Below are 25,681 nucleotides of genomic sequence, written 5' to 3' on the forward strand. Positions count from 1 at the left end.
TGTTATTTCTGCTCGAGGAGAGGAGGTGATCGCGCCCAGGCCACTGTCCGCAGTACGGAAGCCGAGCCTGAAGCGTGGGCTCTGTGTTCTGGGCTTGTACTTCGGAGAAGAATCCTGAATTGAGAGCCTTGTTCATCACTTCCTGTTTTACCCCAGCCTGTCCTGGGTGGTTGGACTTCCTCTTCCAGTGGGCTTTGCTTTCATTTGTAAATCTGGGCAGGCGGGGAGGTATGGTGTTTTGTTCTTTTGGAAATTGGCAGCATTAGTATTTAAAAAGCATGGGGAGTACCTTGATCGTGGAGTTTTACAGGGGAGCAAAGCTTCCCCCCCCCATGAATTCATATATTTCTCTTACACATTGTCTTGAGTGGGGAAGGGACTTCCTCCCTCTGAATTATGCTGTTCATTCCATTTGTTTGCGTGGTTGGTGGTTGTTTTTAAAAGGAAAATAGTCAGCTGCTGACAAAGGCTTTTCTAAGAATAGTTTTATCTTTGTCCGTGAAGGGAAATGGTCCAATGAAAGAAGCAGCTTCTCTTGGCCAGTGGCTTGGGAGGGTAGAGGGAAGAGGTTCCACACGGGCTGCTGACCTGTTCCACTCGGCCTGTGGAAGTCGTGGTGGTGGCGGGGCCCTCTCCAGCCTGACGCTGGGGAACAGCCCGTGGGGAGCTGGGCTGCCCTTTCTGACCCTTCTCCCACTGGAACCAGCTGCCTTCTCGAGAAAAAAAAAAAGAAAGAAAGCGCCTCACTGTGAATGAATACCCCCCTCTGAGGCACTTTTGAGTCATTTCTTTTGTAGCAAAAGCTGCTTTTCAGGAATTTGAGCACCTCAGGAAGGAAGTCAGGCAATCTGGCTTAGGTAGAATTGGCAAAGATAGAAAGTATGCTGAAAAGACAAGAATCCAAAGACCGCCTTTCCCCTCTTTCTCCTGATCGTACATACATCCTTGCTTCTTGTCTGAGTTTAAAACCACTCTAGAATTCGTAGCTCGTGTGTTTGTGTGGTCACGTGTCCCTGTACAGTGAGGATTTGAAGAGGGAAAGCCAGTGAGGGGCTCGGGCTCCCAGGAGCAGCACGCGGCCGTGTTTCCGAACGTTTGTGTGGGGCAGTCTTCACGTTACGGGCAGGCCCTCTCACACAGTTAAGGCACTGGCTTTGGCTGCTTTGTGTGGTTTTTGGTGGAGATTTTTATGTGTTTTTAATAGTCCTTCATTAAACTAATGAGCACTTGATAGCGGGGGTATCCTGAACGCCTGATTGTTCAGCACCAGCCTGTGTTACCCCAAAACAGGATTTAAGTGACTGTGTATTTTTGGTGGTGGCTGGAGAACCTGCGAGATCCTGCCCAGAACAAAGGGGGCTTGAGGGGAGAAGAAAGCTTCTAGATGGAGGGTTCTGGAAAAGCTTCAGCTAATGGGACCTCATGCTGGTTTTGTGTCTGAACTTAGACTGGCTTTTCATTTTTGTTGGCAGGAAACCTGTACGTGGATCTGTGCCTGCCACCGGCACAGAGAGTGGTTCGTGGGGGGCAGAGACAGATGGGGGTTGAGCTCCATTTATCATCCTTCCTCTGGCTATCCTTTGAAACGGGATCAGTTACCATCATTCCTGGCAGCTTGCATCAGAGCTGGGATTTTTGAAAACTGAGAAACAGGCATTTTTGGCAGTAACTGGGTCTAACCACTGGGTCGTACAGATAAGGAGACAGAGATCCAGAGAGATTAAATCACTCAGATGTAGCAAATATTGGCACAGATGGAGTGTTTGAAGGCAGGTTCCAAGAATCTTAGCCTGGTGTTCTTTGGTTCCTATGGACAGCCTGACTTTTTTCGTTTGTGTCCAGTTGAACAAAACAAAGCCCTCCCTTGTCAGAGGCTAACAAAGCAAGGACAAATGGACGTACGTTTCTTTTATTCCATAAGTAATAGTTTGTCGTTGTTTTCTGATTATAAAAGTAGTGCACATTCATTGTGTTTCACACAACTGAAGGACGCAAAGAAAGTGAAAATCAATAATCCTGAGATGAGTGGCACCACTGTTGTTTTCTCTATACCCTTCCAGTCTTTTTTAGTGAGTGTACGTATATGTATATGGCCCCTTTTAAAAACAAAAACCGGTGGGGCGCCTGGGTGGCACAGCGGTTAAGCGTCTGCCTTAGGCTCAGGGCGTGATCCCGGCGTTATGGGATCGAGGCCCACATCAGGCTCCTCCACTATGAGCCTGCGTCTTCCTCTTCCTCTCCCCCTGCTTGTGTTCCCTCTCTCGCTGGCTGTCTCTATCTCTGTCGAATAAATAAATAAAATCTTAAAAAAAAAAAAAAAAAAAACCGGATCTTACTGTTCAAATAGTTTGACATGTTTTACTCTTTCACATTAAATTAACAGTCTTTAGTAATCTCCATTCTAGCAGTCAAAGAAATGTACACTCTTTTTTTGGTGCTCAAAAATGTGAGGGCATGTGAATTACAAAAAAAAAAAAAAAAAAAAGTAAACAGCTCACTACAAGGATAAAACCAAAAAGAAGATGTAAAGTTTTACGCAGAATCATTTTGTAGCAGGTGTATTTTGCTGCCTTCAGAATGTCCTTTACCTCTGGCCTGTATTAATCTCCAGTAAGGGAATTTTTTTTTTAAATATCAACTTTATTTAAGCCTAAGTCATGTACATTAAACTGCATCCATTTAAAGTACCTAATACAGTGGGTTTTTTTTTTTTTTTTTTTAAGATTTTATTTATTTATTTGTCAGAGAGGGAACACAGCAGGGGGAGCAGCAAGCAGAGGGAGAAGCAGGCTCCCCGCTGAGCAAGGAGCCTGATGCAGGACTTGATGCGGGACTCCATGCGGGACTCTCCTGGGATCATGACTTGAGCTGAAGGCAGATGCCCAACTGACTGAGCCACCCAGGTGTCCCCTAATACAGTGGGTTTTAACAGCTGTGCGCATATACCCTGAAAATCACCTCCATAATACGGAACATTTCCACCATCCCCAAGCAATTCTCTGTGTCCCTTTTCAGTCCCTACCCTAGCCAGGCAGCCACTGATCTGCCTTTGTGCACTGCAGTTTGCATTTTCTAGAACTTTCATAATGAAGTTGTCTAGTGTCTACTCTTCTGCTTGTGGCTTCTTTCACTGAGGGTATATTTTTGTTAGTTTTAATGTAAATTTTAAGTGGCACTCCTTACAGAAAAGCACAAAAATCATAACTGCACAGCTCAACTTACGTTATCATTTTTAACAGATGCTTTATCAGGATTAGGTTTCATTAACAGAGACCCAAAGTAATAGTGGCTGAACACAGTAGAAGTTAATTTCTTTCTTACGTAAAAATTCTGAATCCATGTGATAGCTCCATTCCACAGAAGTCTTAGGGACTCAGGTGCCTTCCTGCTCACAAGGGTAGCCCATTGTCCTCATGTTCCAAAGTGGTGACCAGAGTTCCAACTGTCACATCTGCCTCCCAGGTCGTAGGGTGGAAAAAAAGAAAGGATAAAGGGCATGTGACAGCTGTCCTTTAAGGCAGGTTCTGGGGAGTCCAATATAATAACTTGGCTTCATCTCAGTGGGCAGTATTTAACTGTGACTGTACCTAGCTGCAAGGGACGTTAGGAAATGGTTTTTTGTTTGTTTGTTTTCTCCCTTGGTCAGCCATATACTTGCATGAAAGTCAGGGACTCTTATGACTCTGGAAGAGGAGAGTGGATGGGGGGATAACCCCATACCCTGTGTCACAGCCACATGACATTCCCTTTGCAGGGCTGTTCTGTTGTGAGATTAAACATCCCTGATAGCTGGGCATATAAGTTTCTTCCAGAGCTTTAGCTGAGATAAACCACACTGTGAAGCACAGCCTCGGGCTTAGTGTCTAGCCAGGGCCACTGCTGGATCCCACTAGCCATATGTGGCTATTTGTGTTTATATTCGAATTAACGAAACCTTAAAAAAAAAATCGCAAGTTCCGTTTCTGAGTCACAGTAGCCCCATTTCAAAGACTCAGTTGCCACATGAGACTTCACTGAGTCTCAGTGGCTAAGCGACTGCTCTGTTGGATGAGCAGACAGAAAACATTGACATCATTCCAGAAGCTTCTACTGGACATCACTGCTGTAGCTAAGGCCGCTTCTTATCAGGGTGCCCTGCCTGGTGGGCTAACTGTGGGCTTGACCCTCAGCCTTCCTTGAACTTCAGCTGGGCTGCCTTATGCAGAGCCTGACCTGCAGGCCATACCATGGTGCCTTGCCCGTGGTCAGCCTACACTCTGCAGAGTTCTTCCTTCGGCCCAGAGCCCTAGGAGCGGGGGTCAGGCAGAATCAGATGGAGTGTTGGCGGCACAGGAAGTAGTGACTGCAGCCTGGGTTTCACTGGAGCCCTGCGTCCTAGGTGGTGAGAGAGTTTGCATAACCCGCAGGTAGCCTGGACCGGGTAGCTTCTCCACTCTTTTTGCATTCTTTCCGGGGAAGGCTAGGAGTAGAAGGAACGGAGTCCCATCCGCAGCCGCTGCCCTCCCCCTCCGCACCCCTCCCGTTGAGAATTGCAAAGACAGCACTTCAGGGGGAATGATTGCCTCTGAGTATTGCCATAACCCAGGAAATGGGGAAGGGCTTAAGCATGTCTGTCTTCTGCAAATCATGGTATTTTTAGCTCCAGAATAGTTTAAAGCAGATTTAAATGCACAGTGGATAATGATAACTTTCACAGCTGAGCGATCTCAGAGGACATCTGCTCGGATGCTATTCAAACACGATCTGACTGGCTCAGTGTGTATATTTTTCTTTTGACAGTGATAAGTGGTAGAGGGAAAGAGTGAGGGTTTTAAGATCTATCATAAGGCGATTAAACTGGATCCATGCCCAGGATCCCCTTGGAAAGGAGGAGTTTACCCTGCAGTGGCCTTCTGCTCCTCTTCCCCCCGCCCCGCCCCTACCGTGGGGAGGTCAGCCATCTAGGGGAAACTGAGGTAGTCCTCACCTGTGTGCCCTGCAGTGAAGAGGTCACAGAAGGGCCAAGAGAGCGGCTGCAGTCCCAGGCCATGGGCACCGTCATCTGTCTTTTCTCTGAGAGCAGTGACACGAAAGGTCAGAAGCATTGCTCTAGAGCTCAGCGCTCATCCACACAGCTCCTGCTCGGATGCTTCCAGTGACTGAGAGCTCACGCCTTTACCTCCAGGTCCTTTTGGTTAGGTGAGGTCAGCTCTTCCTGTTAGAAAGTTCTTATCTTGAATCTTAGGTGGCCCCTCTGTGCCTTTCATTCACGGACCTAGAGCAGCACAGTGTGATCTGCCCCCCCCGGAGAGAACTCTGGGGCCAGGCAGCCTGGTCCTGTAGGTACCCACCGTGTGACCTGGGGCCCGCTGCTTACTCTGTGTGTGGGAGTTTCTTTACCTCTGCCTGAGCATAATCATGGGGCCTGCCTTGTAGGAACGTTGTAAAGATTAAACCAGGTAATAATACTGGAAGCCCTTAGAGCAGTTCAAGAGGGTTAACTGTCATTTTTGTTACTTTCCCCCCAAAATCTGTTCTTCTCCTAAGCCTGCCCTTTTATCTCCCAAGCCTACATGCAGGCCAGAGAGGTACTCCCCTTTGACATCTGATTGCAGAGGGTTCAGGAAGGTCTCCGACCCAATGCAGGGTGGGAGTGGCCAGGCCAAGTTTGCCAGACCACGGAAGAGGCAAGGTGCAGGAAACAGAGCGGGCCTGTGGAGCCAGGCACCCAGACGGTGTCACTCACCGATAGGGTGTTCTCGGTAAGCCGCTGAACCTCCGTGAGCCAGCCAGGAGGCGAGGGACACGTGAGCCTGGGTTGTCAGGAGAATTCAGAGGAGACGGTGTGCACCATGGGCGCGCTGTAGGCCCTTCGTCAATAATCCCTCTCTCCTCCTCTGTGTCTAGGAGCCCCTTGTTGGAAGGAAGTCGTTGTATCTCTCATTCAGTCTGTAGTCATGTACTGAGGTTGGTTCATCAAGTAACCTCCACCTTGTGAAGGGGTCACCCTCCGGAGACGGTCCAGGAGGCGGCAGAGAGCCATTTCAGCAGTCTCACTGTTTGGAGCCTAGGCCTTGGCATGTTGCCATGGTAAATTCAGCAGCCTCGCCCTACAGTTGGCCTCCTGGCCTCTGTTCTCAGTCCCCCTGCCTGTCCCTAGGTGTCTCTTTGTTGCCTTGGGACCATCCCACTTATCTACAGCCTCAGGGCAGGCCACAGCTCAAGGCAGCTTTCCTGGAGGAATGTCACCACCAGAAGGGCCTTGAAAGATTTATATATATATATATATATATGATTTTTTATTATATTATGTTAGTCACCATACAGTACATCCCTGGTTTCCGATGTAAGGCTCGATGATTCATTAGTTGCGTAGAACACCCAGTGCACCATGCAATACGTGCCCTCCTTACTACCCATCACTGGTCTATCCCATTCCATAGATGAGAGAAATCATATGATAGTTGTCTTTCTCTGCTTGACTTATTTCACTTAGCATTATCTCCTCTAGTGCCATCCATGTTGCTGCAAATGTTGAGAACTCGTTCTTTCTGATGGCTGAGTAATATTCCATTGTATATATGGACCACAACTTCTTAATCCAGTCATCTGTTGAAGGGCATCTCGGCTCCTTCCACGATTTAGCTATTGTGGACATTGCTGCTATGAACATTGGGGTGCATATAGGGCCTTGAAAGATTTTATTCAAACCCTGAATTTTATCCCTGAGGCCCAGAATGCTCAGAGAGGTGGGGTCATTGTCCCAAGGTCACACAGCGGAGAGGCAGAGTGAGAACCAGAGGCCAGAGACCATCCGGGTATCAGTGCATGTGCTTCCGGTGTCTCCCCCTGGCTTCCTTAGTCCGGCTGCTCTGCCAGGAGGGTTGTCTGGGTCTGCTTGTGATGAGGTTGTGGAATGTAGGTGCGGTTCAGGGGCGTGAAGTCTGGAGCTGAAAACCAAGAAAGAATTCTTGAGACCTCTTGGGTGCAAAATTGGTGGTTTATTAAAGCATGGGGACAGGACCCGTGGGCATAAAGAGCTGCTGCCCTAGGGTTGTGAGGGGTGGCTGATTATATTACCATGGGGTTGGGGGAGGTGAGGAAAAGGGGAGGTTGAGAAAATACTTTCATATGTTAAAGAAGATTCCTAGGATGCGGGAGGCCTTGCTATTGTCAAGTTAAGGTGGTTTTTCCCTCTACCAGGGCGTTAACAGGAAGATAGTTGGGAACTTCCTGGATTCCTAGAATTATCTGTCTGTGGTCTGCAGGCTATAAGACATTTAGTTGTATTTACGTTCCCTTCTGGAATCTAGGTTAGTGATAGAAGTGCTTCGTTCTTGTAAACTGCTAAGACATTTACAAACGAAGGGAGACCTAAGTCTTGCAAGATTGTGGTCTCTCTAGGTTAACTGTTTCTTTGTCCTTTAGGGCAGCCAGGAGTGCCTGAGAAATGCTGCATATATCCCGGGGGGGGGGGGGGGTTGCAGGGTGTCCGCCTCAGCTTGCCTTCTGTTCCCTCATCGCTTGGACCCAGCCCTTGGGTGTTCCTACCATCCCCAGCTCGTCTTTGCTTTGTGCCCCACCTAAGAGGTTAGGGAGTTGTTTCGCCCCTCAGCATCTTGGGGCTCCTTTCCCACTGCCTCTCTCCTCTCCTCTTCGCGGGAGGCTTCCAGAGCCTAAGGAGTGTGCCAGGCCAGGGGCTGCCCACTTCCTGTGTCGGTGAGCACGCGCAGCAGGTACTTGGGGAGGGATGGGTGCAGTCGGGCGATGAAACCCATAGTTTCCATTGCCTGTGTGGCAGAAAGGGGTTGGGAGGCTTTTGCAGGTACAGACAGAAGTTAGTACCGTAGGGGGGGCGCCTGGGTGGCTCAGTGGGGCGCCTGGGTGGCTCAGTCGTTAAGCCTCTGTCTTCGGCTCAGGGCCTGATCCCAGGTCTCTGGGATCGAGCCCTGCATCAGGCTCCATGCTCCGCTGGGAGCCTGCTTCTTCCTCTCCCACTTCTCCTGCTTGTGTTCCCTCTCTCACTGGCTCTCTCTCTCTCTCTCTCTCTCTCTCTGTCAAATAAATAAATAAATAATCTTTAAAAAAAGAAAGAAAGAAGTTAGTACCATAGGAAAACATAGGCCCTCTGCTCGGGCTGTGAATGCAGAAAACCCCATTGACCCAATTCCTTGTCAGCTCTGCCTGCCGCTGTGGGAAGTGGGGTCTACCTGGAGTGCGGCCTTTGTCAGGGGGTGAGTGATCCACCTGGAAGCTACTTTGTTGGTCTGTTAGAACAGCTCACCACCTCCCCGGGAGGCCCTCTGGAGCACAGAAAGAGAGCAAATTCGTCTAAAATCTGCCCGTGCTCAGCCAGCTTTCTGATCCTTTTATAGAGAATAATTGTTTTACTCTTCCCTTTCCATGTCAGTAACCGCGAGAATAGCCAGCAGCCAGAGTGAGCCCTGGGATTATTCCTGAGGAAGAGAACAAGATAGATTTTGGGCGCCCTCCACTCCCATCCCCTGTTCTAGCCCCTCTTCATTCTGCCCCCGAAGCTTGGAAGAGAGGGTACTTTTTTATTGGTGTGTTGGGAGTAGACAAAAGCTTCAGCAGGGCTCAGTGGTTTTTTTTTGGGGGGGGGGTTCCTTTTTCATTGGCAATGGCTTAGTGTCTTCGGTCTCCTGGTGAGCGATAGCTGTGTTTAAATGGCCAGCTCTGTTTCTCGGGGTGCGCCTGGCCGCATCAATGCTGTGTTTGATGTATTTTATTAGAAACTGCATATCAACCACAGAAGACATTTTCCTCGCCGCTTTGTTCTGTTTTTAACCTCCTCCCTCAAATTTTATAGGCCTGATGTTTTGAGAGATATTCTTTAATTAATTTTTAAAAATTATTTATTTATTTATTTATTTATTTATTTATTTATTTATTTTAGGAAAAGATGTGCTTATTTCATTTCCTGTTCGTTACCAATTAGCTTCGTATTTTAAGATCTTTCCAGGCACAAATTCGTAGGTAGTCACCAGGTAGTATGGAAAAATGCTAGTGTGGTTAGACAGAGGCAGCGTACTTGGCATATTCCCTGGCATCAAGCGTTCTCAGTGAAGGAACTGGTGAAGTGGACAGGGCTGGGAACCCGGGGACTTGACCGAAGTCCCAAACGAGTGGGCACATGCAGACATTACTTGTCATATATGGTTGCTTGGTTTTACATGGGATTTGAGGCCCAGCTCAGATGCCACCTCCTCCACGCAGCCTTCCCGGCTTTTGAAATGAAACTTGTGGCTTCTGCCACCACTCAGCACACCCTTATCCTTGATGCACTTTGCTACCTGTTTTGCCAGTTGTATCATCAGCTCTTTGGGGACAAGCTCTGTGTCTCATTCTGTCTTGGCAGCTCCTCCCTGGGGGCACCCTCAGCCCCCACTTCCCCCAGCACCACTCTCTGGGCCCTGCATACACAGGGCATGCTTAGTACACATAGATTGAAATGAAAATCAGATTTTCAGTCCCTTTTGCGGGATATCACTTTCTGCCCAGGTTATAATTATGTGCGCCCATTTTATTTTCCTATTAGGCCAGAGGTTGGCAAACTTTTTCTGTAAGGGCCACATAGGAAATGCTGTGGGCTTTGTGGCCCATACGGTCTATGTCACAAGAACTCAAATCTGCTGTTAACAGCGCCAAGGCAACCACAGATGATATGCAAACGAGCAGGGGCGCCTGGCTTCCAGACATTTCCAGAAACAGGCAGTTGGCCCTTAGTGTGCTGATCCTTGAACCAGATTATCAGCTTCTGAAGAGGCAGGTCTCGGTCTTATCTGCCTTGTGTGTAGCAGAGGGCCGTGCGGGAGCGGGGGGGGGGGGCACGAATGCTTGTACAGGGGTAATTAAAGGAAACAAAAGGCCGAAGCTCGAACAGCACACTTGCAGACGTACTGACCCAGCAGCTCCACTCCCAGGCACACACCCAACAGACATGCCTGTGTGTGGTTACCCAGGGCCCTGCGCCAGCCTGGCCACAGCAGCACCATTTGCAGTGGCCCCAACCTGGGAACTACTCCATTGCCAATTAGCAAGAGAATGGCTGAAAAAAATGGTACTGTATTCACACAGTAGAACGCCAAGAGCAAGGGTGTTCTGTACAACTCACGGAACCCTGAACTCTGCCTCCGAAACTAACTGCACTATATGCTAATTAATTCAGTCTAAATAAAAAAAGAATACACTGCAGCAATGAAAATAAATATGCTATATGTAAAAATACAGCTAAATCTCACAGACGTGATGTCGAATTGAGACAAAGATAGACACATGATTACATATGATTCTACTCCTATCAAATTTAAAGACAGGTGAAGCAAATCTATGTTGTTGGAAGTCCGAAGAGTGGTTACCTTTGTGGGGGTGGGGACTGGGAGGGGTGTGAGGGTGGCTTTCCGGGGCACTGGTTATGTGCTGGTTAAAAGGGCGTGTTCAGTTTGTGAGAATATCACCAAGCTGTACACTGCTGACCTGCATACCTTTCCACGTGAATGTTAGTAATTCAGTAAGGCATTCGATTCAAAAAAAAAAAAAAAAAAAAGGCCGTTTGTCCAAACAGTATCTAACCAGAGCCTACAGTCAACCATTCTAATTCTCTGGCTGATTCTCCCTTAACTCCTGCTTCCTACTAAGCCCAGACCTGGGCTCTTGGTCCTGTAAATGGGAGCGTAGAAGCCTGGTGCCTGCTTTCACTACTGGCAGTTAGGGCGCAAGAGCAGAAGCTGGGGCTGTGCGGGAACCAGTGGAACGTTCTGAGGGTGGGCCAGGGGTCCCTGCCCCCCCCCTCCCCCCACCCTCCGGCAGCCTTGTCTGTGGCCGGTGTGTGACAGGCATCCCGGGGCTTCCTTGTCTCCTTCACAGAACATTGTAGCGGTGGGAGCTGGGTTCTGCGACGGCCTCCACAGCGGGGACAACACCAAAGCTGCCGTCATCCGCCTGGGGCTCATGGAAATGATCGCCTTCGCCAGGATCTTCTGCAAGGGCCAGGTGTCCACGGCCACCTTCCTGGAGAGCTGCGGCGTGGCCGACCTCATCACCACCTGCTATGGGGGCCGGAACCGCAGGGTGGCCGAGGCATTTGCCAGAACTGGGAAGGTAACCCCTGGCCTGCCCTCCCCCGACCTGTCCACCCGCATTGAGAGCCCTGGGCTGGGGCAAGGCAGGCATTTGTCACCTGCTGGGCATATCCTGCCGATACTTGTCTGCTTTCACTTAAAAGTACTTAGCCTGAGTCCTTTAGCTTGTGTCTCTTTCTGTGGCTTACAGTGGAGAATGGCAGCTCCCCTCAGCTCTCCTCTCGAAATAAGTGGTTCTCTAGTCTTTTTTTTCCTAACGATTTATTTATTTGAGAGAGAGAGAGCACGTGCATGTGTGCACATGTGCATGGTGGGGGAGAGGGAGCGAGAAAGTCCAGCAGGCTCTGCACTCAGTGCAGAGCCCAGCCTGGGGCTCCATCTCATGACCCTGACATCACGACCTGAGCCGAAGCCAAGAGTCAGACACTTTAGTGTTTCCGTCCTTGTTTTTAAGACCATCGAGGAATTGGAGAAGGAGATGTTGAATGGACAGAAGCTCCAGGGACCTCAGACTTCCGCTGAAGTGTACCGGATCCTGAAACAGAAGGGGCTGGTCGACAAGTAAGTCCCCCCGCTGTCCCTGCGACCAGAGGAGGGCCACCGCTGCTTCCCTCATGACCGCCAGCCCAGTCACTGCTCGCGGGCACATTGTGTGCGGAACTCCGCTAGAAGAGTTCCGCCCTCGTGTGATGTGAACATCTGTGGCAGGAAACGTCTTCCTGCCCTGAAAATGAGTGTTGACACAGAACCAGGCTCAACTTCAGGGAAAAGAACTCAATTCTCCTTTTTTTTTTTTTTTTTTTTTTTTTTTGAGAGAGCGCGCACGTGTACACAGACGAGAGCAAACAGGGAGGTGGGGAGGAGGGTGCGGGGGCAGGGCAGAGGGAGACAGAGAATCTTAAGTGGGCTCCATGCCCAATGCAGAGCCTGACGCAGGACCCGATCCCATGACCCTTGAGATCATGACCTGAGCTGAAACCAAGAGTCTGACACTTAACCGACTGAGGCTCTCAGGCGCCCCAAGAAGAACTGAATTCTTCTATAAAGCATGTTGCAAAACATGGAGTTTGAGGTTGGTTTATCCTGCAGGGTGTTTGGTAAGAGCTACATGTCGTAAGTTTTGAATTAAAAAAAAAAGACTACCTTGTTATTTGTTATAAAAAGATACAGTCTTGTTAATAAGAGGTCAGACAATTCAGAGAAGACGACGGTACGAGTTACCCCAGAATTCTACCACGAGACGTGACCTGCGTTAGGGCTTGCTGGGCAGCTTTGCAGTCTCTGTGTCCTGTGGATGGACGGGTGCCTCTAGCCGCCACTGCCCTTCCGGGATGGTCAGCTACTAAAGGTGGTCTTGGGACAGCTTGATTTGCCACCTGATCGAGGGAATAAACCCTACGTAGCACCACAAAGCTGCCAGCCTCTCTGCAGCTGGCCCATGGCCCTTCATCTTTCTCATTTGCTGAGCCTTCTTCCATAACCACGAAGCCAGCGACACTAGCTAATAAATGCGTACACATTTATTTATTCTGTGTACCCTTCGCTCTTCGGGAGGGAGGGGGAGGTTTGCTTGCTTGGGACAGGAGGGGGTGGGCAGCTGTGTGGACGCTGCCAGGTGTGGCCAGTCGGAGCGCACACTTCTCCCTGAGCCGGTGATGGCTACAGACGTGTCTGCTGTTCTCTGGTGTGTCTCCTTCCTCCTCTTCGGCTCAGTCTGTGTCTGCTGGTCCCGACCATCCACCTTTACCTCCCCTGCGCGCAGCGCTCCTCCTCGCTGGACCAGTACACGCTGATCAGCCGTAGAGTTCTCTGTGGAGAGTTGAAAAGGAGGGAGGACAGGACGTTCGTCTTCCTTCTTCCGTTTGCATTTTATTTTTCTGAAACGGCTTTCAAAACCAGCCAGGCAGAGATGGAAGTCATCAACAGGCCTCCAGAGGAGGAGAAGTACCTTTAAATCCTGACCAAAAGGAAAACCTCTCCGGTGGGCACGGTTTTCCTTACACACTTCAGGGCAAGCGCTGATGTGTTTGTGCGTGGCCGGGCTACTTCAGCGACCGTTAAGTATTGATCGGGAGTTTTTTTAAGTCTTAAGAAAATACTTGGGTGTCTGTGGATGCTGATGGTCTCCTAGTCAGGGTTGTAAAGTGCCATCTGTCCGCTGCCGTGGGGTGTATTTGATAGGATCCTGTGAACGGATGAGTCTGTGTTCATCATGGACCTCGGGGAGGCTACGGATTGGAAGTGGCATTCTGGAATCAGTACCTGCGCCCATTTTAAAAAAGCAGGTGTAATCAAGCAGGTGAAACGTGGCTCTGAGCAGATGCCCCTCCTCCGTCACGTCCCATTTTCTTTCTCCTGATTAGACACGGAACAGGTTGTGCCTGTGCTTAATGAGGTCCCTGCCAGGTTGGAGGGGACACGCCATGCTTCCTGCAGGCTGCGGCTCAGAGTTCTGTGGCCCCCCGCCCCCGGCCACCCCACACGCCTCCCAGAGCTGCTCAGGCAGAGCCCGAGTTCTGCCATTCCCCCTTGATTTTCCCCTCTGTCACCCCAGCCATCTCGACTCAGGTCTTCCTGTCTTTCCTTCCTCCCCCCTTCTCTTCTCGATGGCTACGGAAGAGCAGTGAGCGGAAGGGCAGCATTTCCGGCCACCTGGTGGCTTACTAGCCGTGTGGTCTCGGGCAGGTCATTTTTTTACCCGTGCCCCAGTTTTCTTTACCCACCAAATCAAACTGGCGCACCGGTGATCGCCGCCGTGCCTTTCCCTTTGAGTATTCTGATCCGCAAGCCGTCTGCTCACCCAGAACGCGTCCTTAGGCTGGCATCTGGGTCAGCGCCTCTCAGTTCTGCACCAGTGGAATTCCTAACACCGTGTCCTGTGCCCCTACAACCCCTTCTTCAGTTGAAGCCGACCTCCCTTTGCCCCGATACCTCCTTCTTGGAGACTTCTGCGCGCATCTGTCCTCCTGCCGTTCGGCCTGCCAGGACGGCCCTCCTTGACGTGCGTGCCAGCCCTGACCACCCTTGAGGCGGCCCGGGTCTGCCCTCCGAGCAGCCTTCATCCACCTCTTCCAGACGCAGGTAACTTTCCCCGCTTCGAACGTGCTGTTTACCCCAGCGGTCGGCAAACTTTTCAGTAAAGAACCACATAAATATTTAGTCTTTGCAGCCCACATATAGCTCTCTGTTGCATATTCTTTTTTTTTTTTTTTTTTCCTTTTACAGCCCTTGAAACACGTAGGAATCGTCCTTAGCTTGCAGGCTGTACAAAACAGACCACAGCTCCGGTTGGCTTCTCAGGCTGTGGCTTGCCGACCCCAGGCTTAGATAGTCCTGCTGCTCGTGGGCTGTGGGCTGCTTACATAAGCACACAATTTTACTTTCATTCTTCTAGATTGGGAGGGGAGGGGCACATGCTCCTGGTTTAAAAAAAAAAAATTCAAATCCTAGAAAAAGGCACCCGGTGAAAAGTGACTCCGGGTCCCCACCTTTGATGCAGGCAGCTTTCTGAGTTTTTAGTATATCTGTCCATTTATGTAATGGATGCTGGGCTCCACGTTCTGCTCTGCTTTTCTTCACTCGAGGGTATGATTCGAAGATCCTGCCCCATCTGCACCAGCAGATCTCATTTACTGGCTGCAGAACATTCCTCTGTGTGGGAGAGCCACAGTTTATTTAACCAGTCTCCTCCGGATAGATAGTAAAGTTGTCTGGATTTTTCTGCTGTTAGAAAATCTGCTTTATTCGGTTTCCTTGTGCATGTATCTTTATGAGCATGCGTGAGTATCCGGTATTTGTATCCGTTCGCGAGGGCGGCCGTAACAAAGTACCGCGGACTGAGAGGCTTAACAGCAGAAATTTCCTTCTCACGGTTCTGGAGGCTGGAAGTCTAAGATCAGGGGGTCAGCAGGTGCCTTCTCCGGAGGCCTCTTTTCTTGGCTTGTAAATGGCCATTTTCCCCCTGGGTCTTCATGTGGTCTTCCGTCTGTCCATGTGTGAGTCCTATCTCCTTTTCTCATAAGGACACCAGCCACATTGGTTTGGGGCCCACACGTATGAACCCCTTTTAATGTAATTATCTTCTTTAGGGCTCTATGTCCAAATACAAGTACTGGGGCTGAGGACTTCATTGGAAGAATTTGGGGGCTGGGGGCACAACCCAGCCCAGAACAGTGTTGTAAGTTCCTTGAGGGCTGGGGCCTTACTGGTAATTCCACATCCTGCACCTGGTTGAAGGCTGACACGTCTTAAGTCCTCAGTATCCGTCAGTGGGGTGGCTGATTGACTGTCTTATGCTGATATTTTTCAATGAAATACTGCCTTTGTCCTCCTTTCACCTCTAACCTCATTTAGAGAGCCCCCCAAACTGATCTAATTGGCTGTATAGCATTTTATGTCATATAAAATAACATTTAGATGGGCAGTCTAGCCTAGTGGTTGAATCTTGGCCCTAGAGTGCCTCAGTTTCCTTATCTGTGGAATGGGGATAATGTTATTACTCACCTCATAGGGGGGTTGCGAGGATTAAACAAGTTACTTGTCCATAAAAACTCCCTTCCCCCCATACTCCCCCCATACTCCAAATCTCTTGTTAGCATCCCATCTCCACAATTTGGAAGCGCTGGTTGTGAAAGTTGGGAGTGCTTCTGGCTGCAAGAGCAATGCCCAGTTTAAAATACTTCAAACAATAGGGCTATTTTCTCATAGAACAAGGATTCTGGAAGTGGGCATCATTGGTGTTGGCACAGTGCATCTAGCGTCGAGTCTCAGTGATCCTGTTGGTCTTCCCTCAGAACCTCAAGATGGCTGCAGCAGTTCCATGCATCACATACACAGCTGTACTCAGTGACATGGAGCATATGCAGTCTGGGGAGCAGAACTTTCCTCCAGTACCTCTCAAGGAGAGAAGTATCTTCCCCAGAAGCCCCCAGCAGAGGTGTTGTGTCTTGCTCTTTAGAACTTGCTCCCTGGCTAATTCTAGGAGAAAATAAAGCTGGGAAACTGAGCGTTAGGCTATTCGTAACATTGGTAAGGAGTGAAGGGATTTCACTCATCACCTCCCACCCTGCTCTGAGGACACACAGGTTGTCCTCATGATAGGATCAGGAAAACTAAGCCATGGAAAAACGAAGGGACTAGGATCTGCAGGCTCTAACTGCCATTCCTAGTAGTTCATTCAGCAAATATTAGCTGAGCACCTGCCCTCATCTGTGCTGTGCCAGGCCCCAAGGACGCAGAGGTGAATAAGACATTTGGGGCCCTGTCCTAGGAGCTTGCTAGGACCTAGTGGCCATCTTGTGGCTGTGTGTATAAACCGTCACTGCACACCCACCATGTGCCAAGTGTTGTACTCTGCAGGTTACACTAAGTCCCTTCATACAACAGGCCTTAACAACGGGTCCTGCCCCATTTTACAGAGGGGTTGTGAAACTTGCCCAGAGTGTTTAGGCTGTGGGGTCAGATTTGACTGCCTGCCTGCCTCCAAAAAATAAAACATTCTGTACCTTTAAAAACTCACAGTGATAGACATATGACCTTTCAGGGCTGTTCGCCATTCTTAAATAAGTTGTCATTAATAGGATTCCAACTAGATAATTTCCAGAATGGCCTTGAAGACTCTATTGATCCTGTCAAGCTTGCTTTGGCGTGTGTGTGTGTGTGTGTGTGTGTGTGTATTTAAAAGGCTGATTGAAATTAACTTTGTTATTTCCTTAGTGATACCTACTATTTAAAATAGTTGCTGAGCCAGCTGGACCCTGGGATAATGCTGTCCTTTCTCATGGTGCATTATTAGCCCACACCTTTGTACCCTCAGCCATTTCTGTGTTCACATCTTGAAAGAAAAGGCAAAATAAACCCAGCTTTCAGCTTGAGATCAGTGCTTTGCTAATTGTGGGTGCCCACGTTGATTCTTGAAGGAATGTTCCAGACGCGAACTATTTATGGTGATGTGGGGGCTGCCTCATCTTTATCCTTGGATGATCCCTTTTGGAGAAGGGAGAGCAGTACCTCCTTGCAATTTAAAATTTATTCTCCAGCCTTTTAAGATATTGACAGAAACTTGGACTCATTCCAGACTTGCCCTGCAGCTCTTCATGTCAATGGCCACCAATGGCCCTGCAAGGATTACCATGGGACTTGTGAGTAGACTGTGCAGTCCAAACAAGTAGGCCGCGGATGGTCTAGGTCATACCACCATCTTACAGCCACCAAATCATAGAGGAAGACAGAAGGTGTTCACTTTGTCGTCCAAAGTAGCACACCCATCTGCAGTCTGTTAGGCAGGAGACTCATTTGTTCTGTGAGGTAAACCAGATGGCTCAACTTGTCTTTTTTCACATTTCCTCCCAACCAGGTTCCCGTTGTTCTCGGCAGTGTATCAGATCTGCTATGAAGGCAAACCCGTTCAAGAGATGTTGTCTTGTCTCCAGAGCCACCCAGAGCATGTATAAAGTGGACAGTACAGCGTGTCGGGGAGCGTGCTGCCTTTCTGATCAGTCTTTTTCGTTCGAATGGAAACTGGGACTGGGCAACACGATGTTTGCTTGACCATAATCCTGTCATGGGTGCGGATGAATTTTTACCAGTTCATTTTTTAATTGCAAGACGCAGTTCACTGGCTAAGATGTGGTGGGCAACAAATAGACACGTGTGAGCGTGTGAGTCTGTGTTCATTTATCATGCTGTGGATGTTTTATGAACCAAAATTCAAGGTCCCTTTTAAAAATTACTTTGGAAGTTTTCCCACCGTGGTAGCTTAGAAGATGGGAATGATCTCAGCTAAATTTTTTACATCGAATCCATATGCATTTGAGTGAAGGGATTTTTTTTTTCCTCATGCTCTTGATGTTAAAACCGAACCAGCATTAACATGGTAGAACGGAGGAGTGAGTGTGTTCAAAGATCAACATACGGTAACTTAAACTCTTATCTCAAAGCCAGCATAATTAACTACTTTGATTGTGGGTTGATCTTTTTTTTAACAATTAGAGATTTTTAATTAGGTGATCCACTTACGTATCTTCCTCTTTGCAGTTTTCTGCATTTTTAGCCTCTTTTCTCTTCATTAGCTGCCAGAATGTGCTTTCATAAAGGCTCAGCAGTGGCGGAAGGCAGAAAATGCATCTGGGATTTTCCTGCTGTGACTGACACGTTCTACTGATTAATGACACTTGTATGATGCTTTTTGTTGGGTAGTCCTTTTGTGCAAACATTTCCTCTAAGCCTCACAGATCGACTGAGATGGGACTCCCATTATTCCTCTTTTGAGTTGCAGTCATGGTGCCTGGTCACCTGGTGAGTAGGGGCAGAGCTGGGAGTCAAGTCCAGTGTTCCTCCATTCCACCTAGGTGCCCAGACCTCAGGCATCACTGGGCTGATCTGACCGCCAGCTAATTGGTTGTAGCAGATGCCACGTGCAGCCTTTCCTGAGACTCTAACAGGGCTTCCTGCAGCTGAGATTTGTGTGGGTCATTCTCTGGATGGATGCCACTCAAAGTGCGGTCCTCACCCCATCAGCTTCACTTTGGAGTCTCTCAGTCTCAGAAATGCAGGTTCCCAGGTCCCACCCCAGACCTCTGAAGTGGGGTAAGGTCTCTATACTCTAAGATGCCTTCCATGTGTTTCTGATGCTCACTACAATTTGAGAACCACTACTTTAGAAATTCTACTCAGATTGGCATTTCTCAAACCATGTTCCATAGGACATGAGTGTCCTGGGATCCCATGGTTGTTTGGGGTGTTCTCTGGCAAAATCAAGTGCGTTGGGAAAAGCTGCCTCTGCACACCCCTCTTGAAGGCGTAGTATGTCAGTATGTCAGTAGAACTTACCCAACCCAGCAAGTTCCAAACACCTTACACTATGAAGATTTTTTTGGCAGAGAATCTTGCTGAGTTTTCAAGGGAACACTGTTCCAGGCTGCAGTGACCCCAGGACAGCTCAAGTATACCCTTCACTCCCTGCAGAAGTTAGGATGAGTAACTGCCTACCTGTGGTGTTGTTAGCTCTGAACTTTCACAGTTCAGGCCTGCAATGAATCTTCATGAAACTTCAAGGTGACACTGTCAAGTACAACCAAGTAGATGTCAACCTCGCTGAAACGCACATTATATCGAATAAGTGCTTTCCATTCTAGAATTAGAATGGGAATTATTGTATCTTAAATGAGATTGATTTCAGGACAGCATTATAGTTACCTTACATAGCACTTGGTAAGTGTGAAGGGAACGTATGAATGTCACTTATATATTCATGGATTTTCAGTCACTTTGTGAGATTTTGACTTTTTTTTTTTTTTTTAATTTTCCAGTTTGGGACTTTTTTCCTTCTATACCTGAAATGATTGTAGAATAGACTTTTGTGGGAATTTTAAAAACTCAATCCAAAACATCGTGGGGGGCATTTTAAATCCTCATACACAGAAGTCTATGAAAGCACACAAAATCTACAAGGTCCATTGATTTTCGTGCCACTGTTAATCGATTTTTGCTTGTCTCATGATTAATCTTTTTAAAAATTTGTACATAGATTACAAAGTGTTATTTTTTAAGATTCTTAAAGGGCTGTAAGCTAATTGTGGTGTCTATTAAGTAAGATAAGTGAGGAGTTCGGAGGTGGTTTGATGTATATTTTCATCTGCATTCAGCTTCCTACTCTGGGTTTTGTATTTCATTGTTTTTCCTTTGCGCGTTCTCTTGCCGATCTGAAGTCCACTGACTGTACCTCTTGAACGTAACTTCTGATGTTCTGCACATTCATGGAAAAAGGCAAATTTCGTAAGTTTGTGCTCTGCTGTCTATAGATATTTATTACTCTACGAGTTACCTATTTTTGTAGCCACCTGTGGTCCATAGTTTAATTTTAATTCTCATTTCTTACTAATTATGGTAATAGGGAGGGAGACCTCTAGAGGAAAAGCTCAATTTGTACTAGTTCAGCCAATCCGTGAATGTAAAAACTTCACTGTTGCCTTGCTATAATCCAGCCTACTATAATGTGGAACAAATACCTGTCTTGAAATCCGCCCTAGCAGGTGGAGGTAGACTCCTTCTGGTTTTTCATTTAACTCTTGAACTAAAACCCGGCCCCATGGCGTCAGCCCACGGAGTGACGAGATGCCTGTGTGCGAAGGGATCTTTCATTTTTCCACCACTTCTAATCTAAGAGCCTTTTACTTACATGTACTGTATCTGTTTACAGACTGTAGGTGGATATAATTTAAAAGCTTGATTTAATAAACATTTAATGCCCCAAACCTGTGCTACTGGCCTTCTTTTAATAATCAGCTTAGTTAAGAGTTTTATTTATCTAGGTCAGCTCTTTTTTCCCCTCAGTTGTGTTGCATTAACGATAGGCAATTTTTAAAAGAAGGGTTTCCTCTCTAATCCCAGTCCTCAAACACGTCTGTTTCCATTTATCTGCATTCCTTCCCATTGTTTGGTGATATTTTTATATAATCATAATTTTAGGATGGAGACCTTCCAGTTCTGGCTACACAATGGAGCAATAAATTTTATTGTATGTACGTATGTATGTATGTATTTCTTAAAGATTTTATTCATTTGCCAGAGAGAGATTGAGACAGAGCACAAGCAGGGGGAGCTGCAGGCAGAGGGAGAAGCAGAATCCCTGCTGAGGAAGGAGCCCCATGCTGGACCCAATCCCAGGACTCAGGGATCATGACCTGAGCCAAAGGCAGACACTTCACCAACTGAGCCACCCAGGCGTCCCTGGAGTAATAAATTTGAAATCCACACCAGCACCACCTCGAATACCTAGAAAACCTGGGAAGATACAACCAGCGTCACTTTTATACGTAGGGCTGATCTCACAAGAATGTGAGGGAAATCCCCAGGAGGCTGAGATAATTAGGGACTGACAGAGCAGTAAAGCCACTGGATGGCTCTGTAGCTTCCAGGGGAGGGAGTGGGAGTACTCTCCATTATCTGAGGGTTTAGGTTGTAAAGCTTAATACTAGAACTAGAGCCTTCTAAGGGCTACACTGTCAGGGGGAAGAAAGGGCTAAGAAAACCCATGGATAGGCACAACCAAGGAAGGGGTTCCAGGTGGAGAAAAAGGTCTCTGCTAAAAACTTGTAATCATGAGTCCAACACCACAAACAGGTTTTGGGTTTGAATTTTGATAGCCAGGAGATCACAAGCAAAAACAAAAAAATGGGAACATGGGCTAGTAATGCCCATAAAGAACTGGCAGAAGCAAACAGAAAACCACTGTAGAAATCCACTGTGGGTCCAAGCGGCACAGGCCTCCCATAAATAATGTCCCGCTGAATATGCCCTGTAAAAATAGAAGATAATTACAAAATAACAAGGGTTGACCAGGGTGCGGAGAAAAGGGAATCTTCATGCACTGTTGGTGGGAATGTAAATTGGTGTAGCCACTGGGAATGGTTTCTGAGGAATATGGAGTTTCCTCAAAATATTAAAATTAGAGTTACCATATGTTCCAGTAATGCCCCTACTGGATGTTTACCCCCCTCAAAAATGAAAACACTAATTTAAAAAGATAAATGCACCCTTGGGGTGCCTTGGGGTGGCTCAGTCAGTCGAGTGGCTGACTCTTGATTTCGGCTCAGGTCATGATCTCGGGATCCTGGGGCGTCTGCTGTCTCCCTCTCTCTGTCCCTCCCACCACTCATGCTCGCGCTCGCTCTCTCTCAAGTAAAAAAATCTTAAAAAAATAAGTGACTCGAGCTACTGAAGCAAGCCATGTTACCTTTGGTTTGGATGGGAGGTATAGTACTGGGGCGAGTGGGAATGCTATCATGCAGTCTAGCTCCCAGGATTACTTGTGCAGGTCAGTGAAAAGCAGGAAATCTTATTAACATTAAAGGAGAAGACCCCCATGATCATATTAATAGCTGCTTGTGACAGAGACAATTCTACGTGTTCACTAAATTTTTTTGTGAAATATACAGTGAAATGACCTCTCTCGGCAACCCAACAGTCAGGTGATTGACTTCTGGCCAGTGGCACGGGAAAGAAAAAAATGCCACTTGTTTCTTTGCTCTTGGGTGTGCTGCTTGGATTATCAATTTCCAGGATGACTTGGAAGCTTTCTGTTGAAGATAGTAGAGCCCCTTTCAGCCTGGATCCCTACATGACTGTGGACAGTATCCCCCCACCCTTGGTCCACATTGTACTGTAATAGGTACAAAAATAAAACTCACTGTTGTATTACACCCCTGAGATTTAGGAGCTGTTGTAAACAGCCGCTAGCATAACTTACCCTAAGATGGTGCTAAGAAGATGTTTGAGAGGTGAAGGGCTGAGGCTTGGAGAAGTATCAAGAGATTTGGGAGAATTTATCCATTGGTCATTACAGTATCATGGTTAGTATCCATTTGGGGATCTTTCATTTGGACCAAGAGGCTGTATAGGAATGTGGGTGGGTAAGCCTGTGACTGTCTGTCTGTCCCTCTCCTCAGGACTAATGAGCTAAGTCCAGACTTAGTGTCCATAATTGTCCCTCCTTCTCCAGAATGAATGCAGCAAGGTCCAGGATTTAAAACATGTGCTTCTTCGGGGCGCCTGGGTAGCGCAGTCGTTAGGCATCTGCCTTCAGCTCGGGGCGTGATCCCAGCGTTCCGGGATCGAGCCCTACATCAGGCTCCTCCGCTAGGAGCCTGCTTCTTCCTCTCCCACTCCCCCTGCCTGTGTTCCCTCTCTCGCTGGCTACCTCTCTCTCTGTCAAATAAATGAATAAAATCTTTAAAAAAATAAAATAAATAAACTGCATTTTAAAAAAATTTCTATTTTGAAATAATTATAGGTTCACAGGAATGAATCTGTATTTATATATATGAATTTATTTAACCTTCACAATTTATCATCCCCCAATACAGAGGAGGAAATTGAGATACAAAGAGGCCAAAGAATCTGACAAAATCACAGAAATCATCATTGATAAAGGCAGGATTTGAACTCAGGCAGTTTGGCTTAAGCTCTTATGTCCCTAACTTACGGGCTACACTACCTTCTTGGAGAAATGGCTTGTTTGTAGTTAAGCAAAATCAAACAACTCTTTCTGCCAATTTGTACACATGTCCTATGTTCGTGCATGTATAAGATTTTAAAATACTGTTCTAAAACTTTCAATTTAAAAAAAAACTTTATTTTTAAGTAATCTCTTCACCTAATGTGGGGCTCGAACTTACAACCCTGAGATCAGGAGACACAGGCTCTACCCACTGAGCCAGCCAGGCGCCCCTAAAACTTTCTTTTATAGTCTTAGTATTGAAGACTATGAATCTTCCATATCCTTTAAATATCTGCATCATATTTTATTTATGACTATTCCATAATTTATTACAGATGAATATTTAAGTTGTTTTCTCCACTTCTCTTACTACAATAATTGCTGCAGTAAATGGCCTTGCACATGGCTCTCTGCTCACTTATATGAGTAAATCTGAAGGAGAAAGTCCTAGAAGTGGAACTGTTGGCTCAGAGCTACGTGCGTTTGCTATTCTAACAGACAACGCCGAATTAACCTTCAAAAGGATGGTTTCCATTCATGCCTCTGACCTGTCTTTCCTAATGACCGCTATAACCTCTATTAGGGATTCCTTTATAACAGAGACCCTAAGTGAACCAATAAATCCAAAAAATTGTGCAATTTTGTATTCATCAAGAATTCAGAGGTCTCTCCTACCTGTGAAATTTTGTTTCCTAAACCACAATTTTGTTGAAGTAGCCGTCTTAACTCACAGTCGTAAAGGTTTTTCTGGGCACAGAATGGGTCATTAAGTTCACCGTTGACAAGGAATGTTGAAACAAGAAACATTAAGAGTTTTAAACACCACACAATCACTGTTTAAGCCAAACCCCAGAAGGCTCTTGTTAAAAAAAAAAGGGGGGGGTTGCTGAAAGGGGTTGAGATGCTCCTTTGAAAAAATTCTGGGTTCCAGTGAATGATGATACTCCTGTCCACTAGAGGTCACTCTCTGGGAAGGACTGTTCCCTGGGCTGTTGGCTGCCTTCAAAAAATGGCATCGCTCCTTGTTCCTGCGACTTTGGTCAAGTGTTTAGAAGGCCATGCATTTCTTACGCTGAGTCTGTGCGAGGCAGTGGTCCAGTGTCTATGTTTCCTTTCGACTTTTTAACTCAAAATCAACCATAAATTCTGACGCATGGCAGTTTTACTTACACCCTGGCCTGTTACTTACACATCCATCCTATTGGATTTTTTTTTCCTTCTGGATCTCTTTCCCTTCCACGATGTTGGACACCCACTTATGTCTGTCTTTTCAAAATTACCGTCTTCTTCTCCCTCGCATTCTGACACTGACATTCCTACAAAAGCAAAAATACCTGCTTCCTGCTTTTTGTTTCCAGGAAAGACCCCTGGAACATCCTGGGGGAAACACTTCTAAAGAAGGGGTCTTCCATGCTTTCAAGAAATTTCGGCAAGGAGGGTGGTGTATAATGAAAGAAAAAAACCTCTTTGCCTCCTAAGCTTCCCTCTGGTTTGCCTGTCTATTATCTCTGGTGATGGTATAATTTTCATTTAGAGACCATTTCTTCAGGAAGCTAGTGAAATTCAAGCTTCAAGGACCTTCCTTGTGCAAGTCCCTTCTATGGCCCTGTACATTTGTTTTCTTAAATTTGTGTTCTCTTTCTTAAAGAGAGATCACCTCTGGCCCCCAAGTTCTGAGAGCTGCTGGCCCCATAAGTCCACATCTAATTTCAAGACTTTGGAGTCAGGTGGGGTTTCGATTTCTGGACCCGTGTGACTTTGGGCAAGTTACTTCACCTCCCTGGGCTTCAATGTTCTTATCTATCAATAGTGTCAGTTTTTTTGAGAAGTCAGAAAACATGTACTTTGCTTTTCACAGTTCCCTGAACACATAAAGGAACTTCAAGAGGGAAAGAATCTGGGGAGAAAAAGACAAATCCATCATTGGTTTGAATTGCTTAGGGCCTTCTGTAGGGAGATGTCTGGGGGCGAGAGAACATTCTGGACTACAGATCAAAAGGGAACGAGGAGCAGAGGTGTTGTTTGGGTGAGGCATGTAAAAGTCAGAGTGGAGTGAAAGGGGAATCTGTGAGGTATGGCAGGAAGGGGAAATCTAGCACCCAGAAGCAGCTGTCTTATTTTTTTAATTTTTTAAAAAATATTTTATGTATTTATTTGACAGGAGAGAGCACAAGCAGGGGGAGCTGTAGAGGCAGAGGAAGGAGCAGACTCCCCATTGAGCAGGGAGCCCGATGCGGGACTCGATCCCAGAACCCTGGGATCACGACCTGAGCCGAAGGCAGACGCTTAACTGACTGAGCCACCCAGGTGCCCCAGCAGCTATTTTAAATAAGATAAAAGTGAAGTGTCCAGGGCAAGGCCTGGACAGAAGTTCACATTTCATTTCTTCAAGGAATTCATAAATCTCGCACCGTGTTCCTCGAGATTTACTCATTCAGGGACCCATTTTCATTTTCTTTCTAGCTTTATTGTGGTGCAATTGACAAACAATGATTGTATATATTTGGGGTGCAAACATGATGATTCTACTTACATGTACATTGTGAAATGATTACCACAGTCAAGCTAGTTAACTTACTCATTACTTCATATAGTTACCTTT

General features: G+C 47.0%; 1 protein-coding gene and 2 long non-coding RNA genes across 6 annotated transcripts in view; 1 reads left to right on the plus strand and 2 right to left on the minus strand.

The window, feature by feature from the left end:
- GPD1L (glycerol-3-phosphate dehydrogenase 1 like) overlaps positions 1 to 25,681 on the plus strand; it is a 119,208-nt gene that overhangs the window by 39,228 nt on the left and 54,299 nt on the right. For 2 of the 4 annotated variants that reach the window (XM_040636898.1, XM_040636896.1), the window contains exons 6-7: positions 10,867 to 11,100; positions 11,536 to 11,642. In XM_040636898.1, the coding sequence (XP_040492832.1) occupies positions 10,867 to 11,100; positions 11,536 to 11,642 (341 nt within the window). Of the gene's footprint in view, positions 1 to 10,866; positions 11,101 to 11,535; positions 11,643 to 13,983; positions 14,163 to 17,436; positions 20,336 to 25,681 lie in introns of those variants that run through there. The other 2 variants (XR_005836593.1, XM_040636897.1) reach the window with 2 other exon arrangements.
- LOC103680145 lies at positions 29 to 6,242 on the minus strand. The gene is made up of 3 exons (XR_573062.2): positions 4,967 to 6,242; positions 3,322 to 3,451; positions 29 to 710 (listed from the first exon to the last, which is right to left on the minus strand). It is a non-coding gene; the product is annotated as an uncharacterized LOC103680145 (long non-coding RNA).
- On the minus strand, positions 6,664 to 7,876 carry LOC103680140. The gene is made up of 2 exons (XR_573060.2): positions 7,563 to 7,876; positions 6,664 to 6,929 (listed from the first exon to the last, which is right to left on the minus strand). It is a non-coding gene; the product is annotated as an uncharacterized LOC103680140 (long non-coding RNA).

Source organism: Ursus maritimus, unplaced genomic scaffold, assembly GCF_017311325.1.
Source record: "Ursus maritimus isolate PB19 unplaced genomic scaffold, ASM1731132v1 scaffold_20, whole genome shotgun sequence".
Taxonomy (NCBI): domain Eukaryota; kingdom Metazoa; phylum Chordata; class Mammalia; order Carnivora; family Ursidae; genus Ursus; species Ursus maritimus.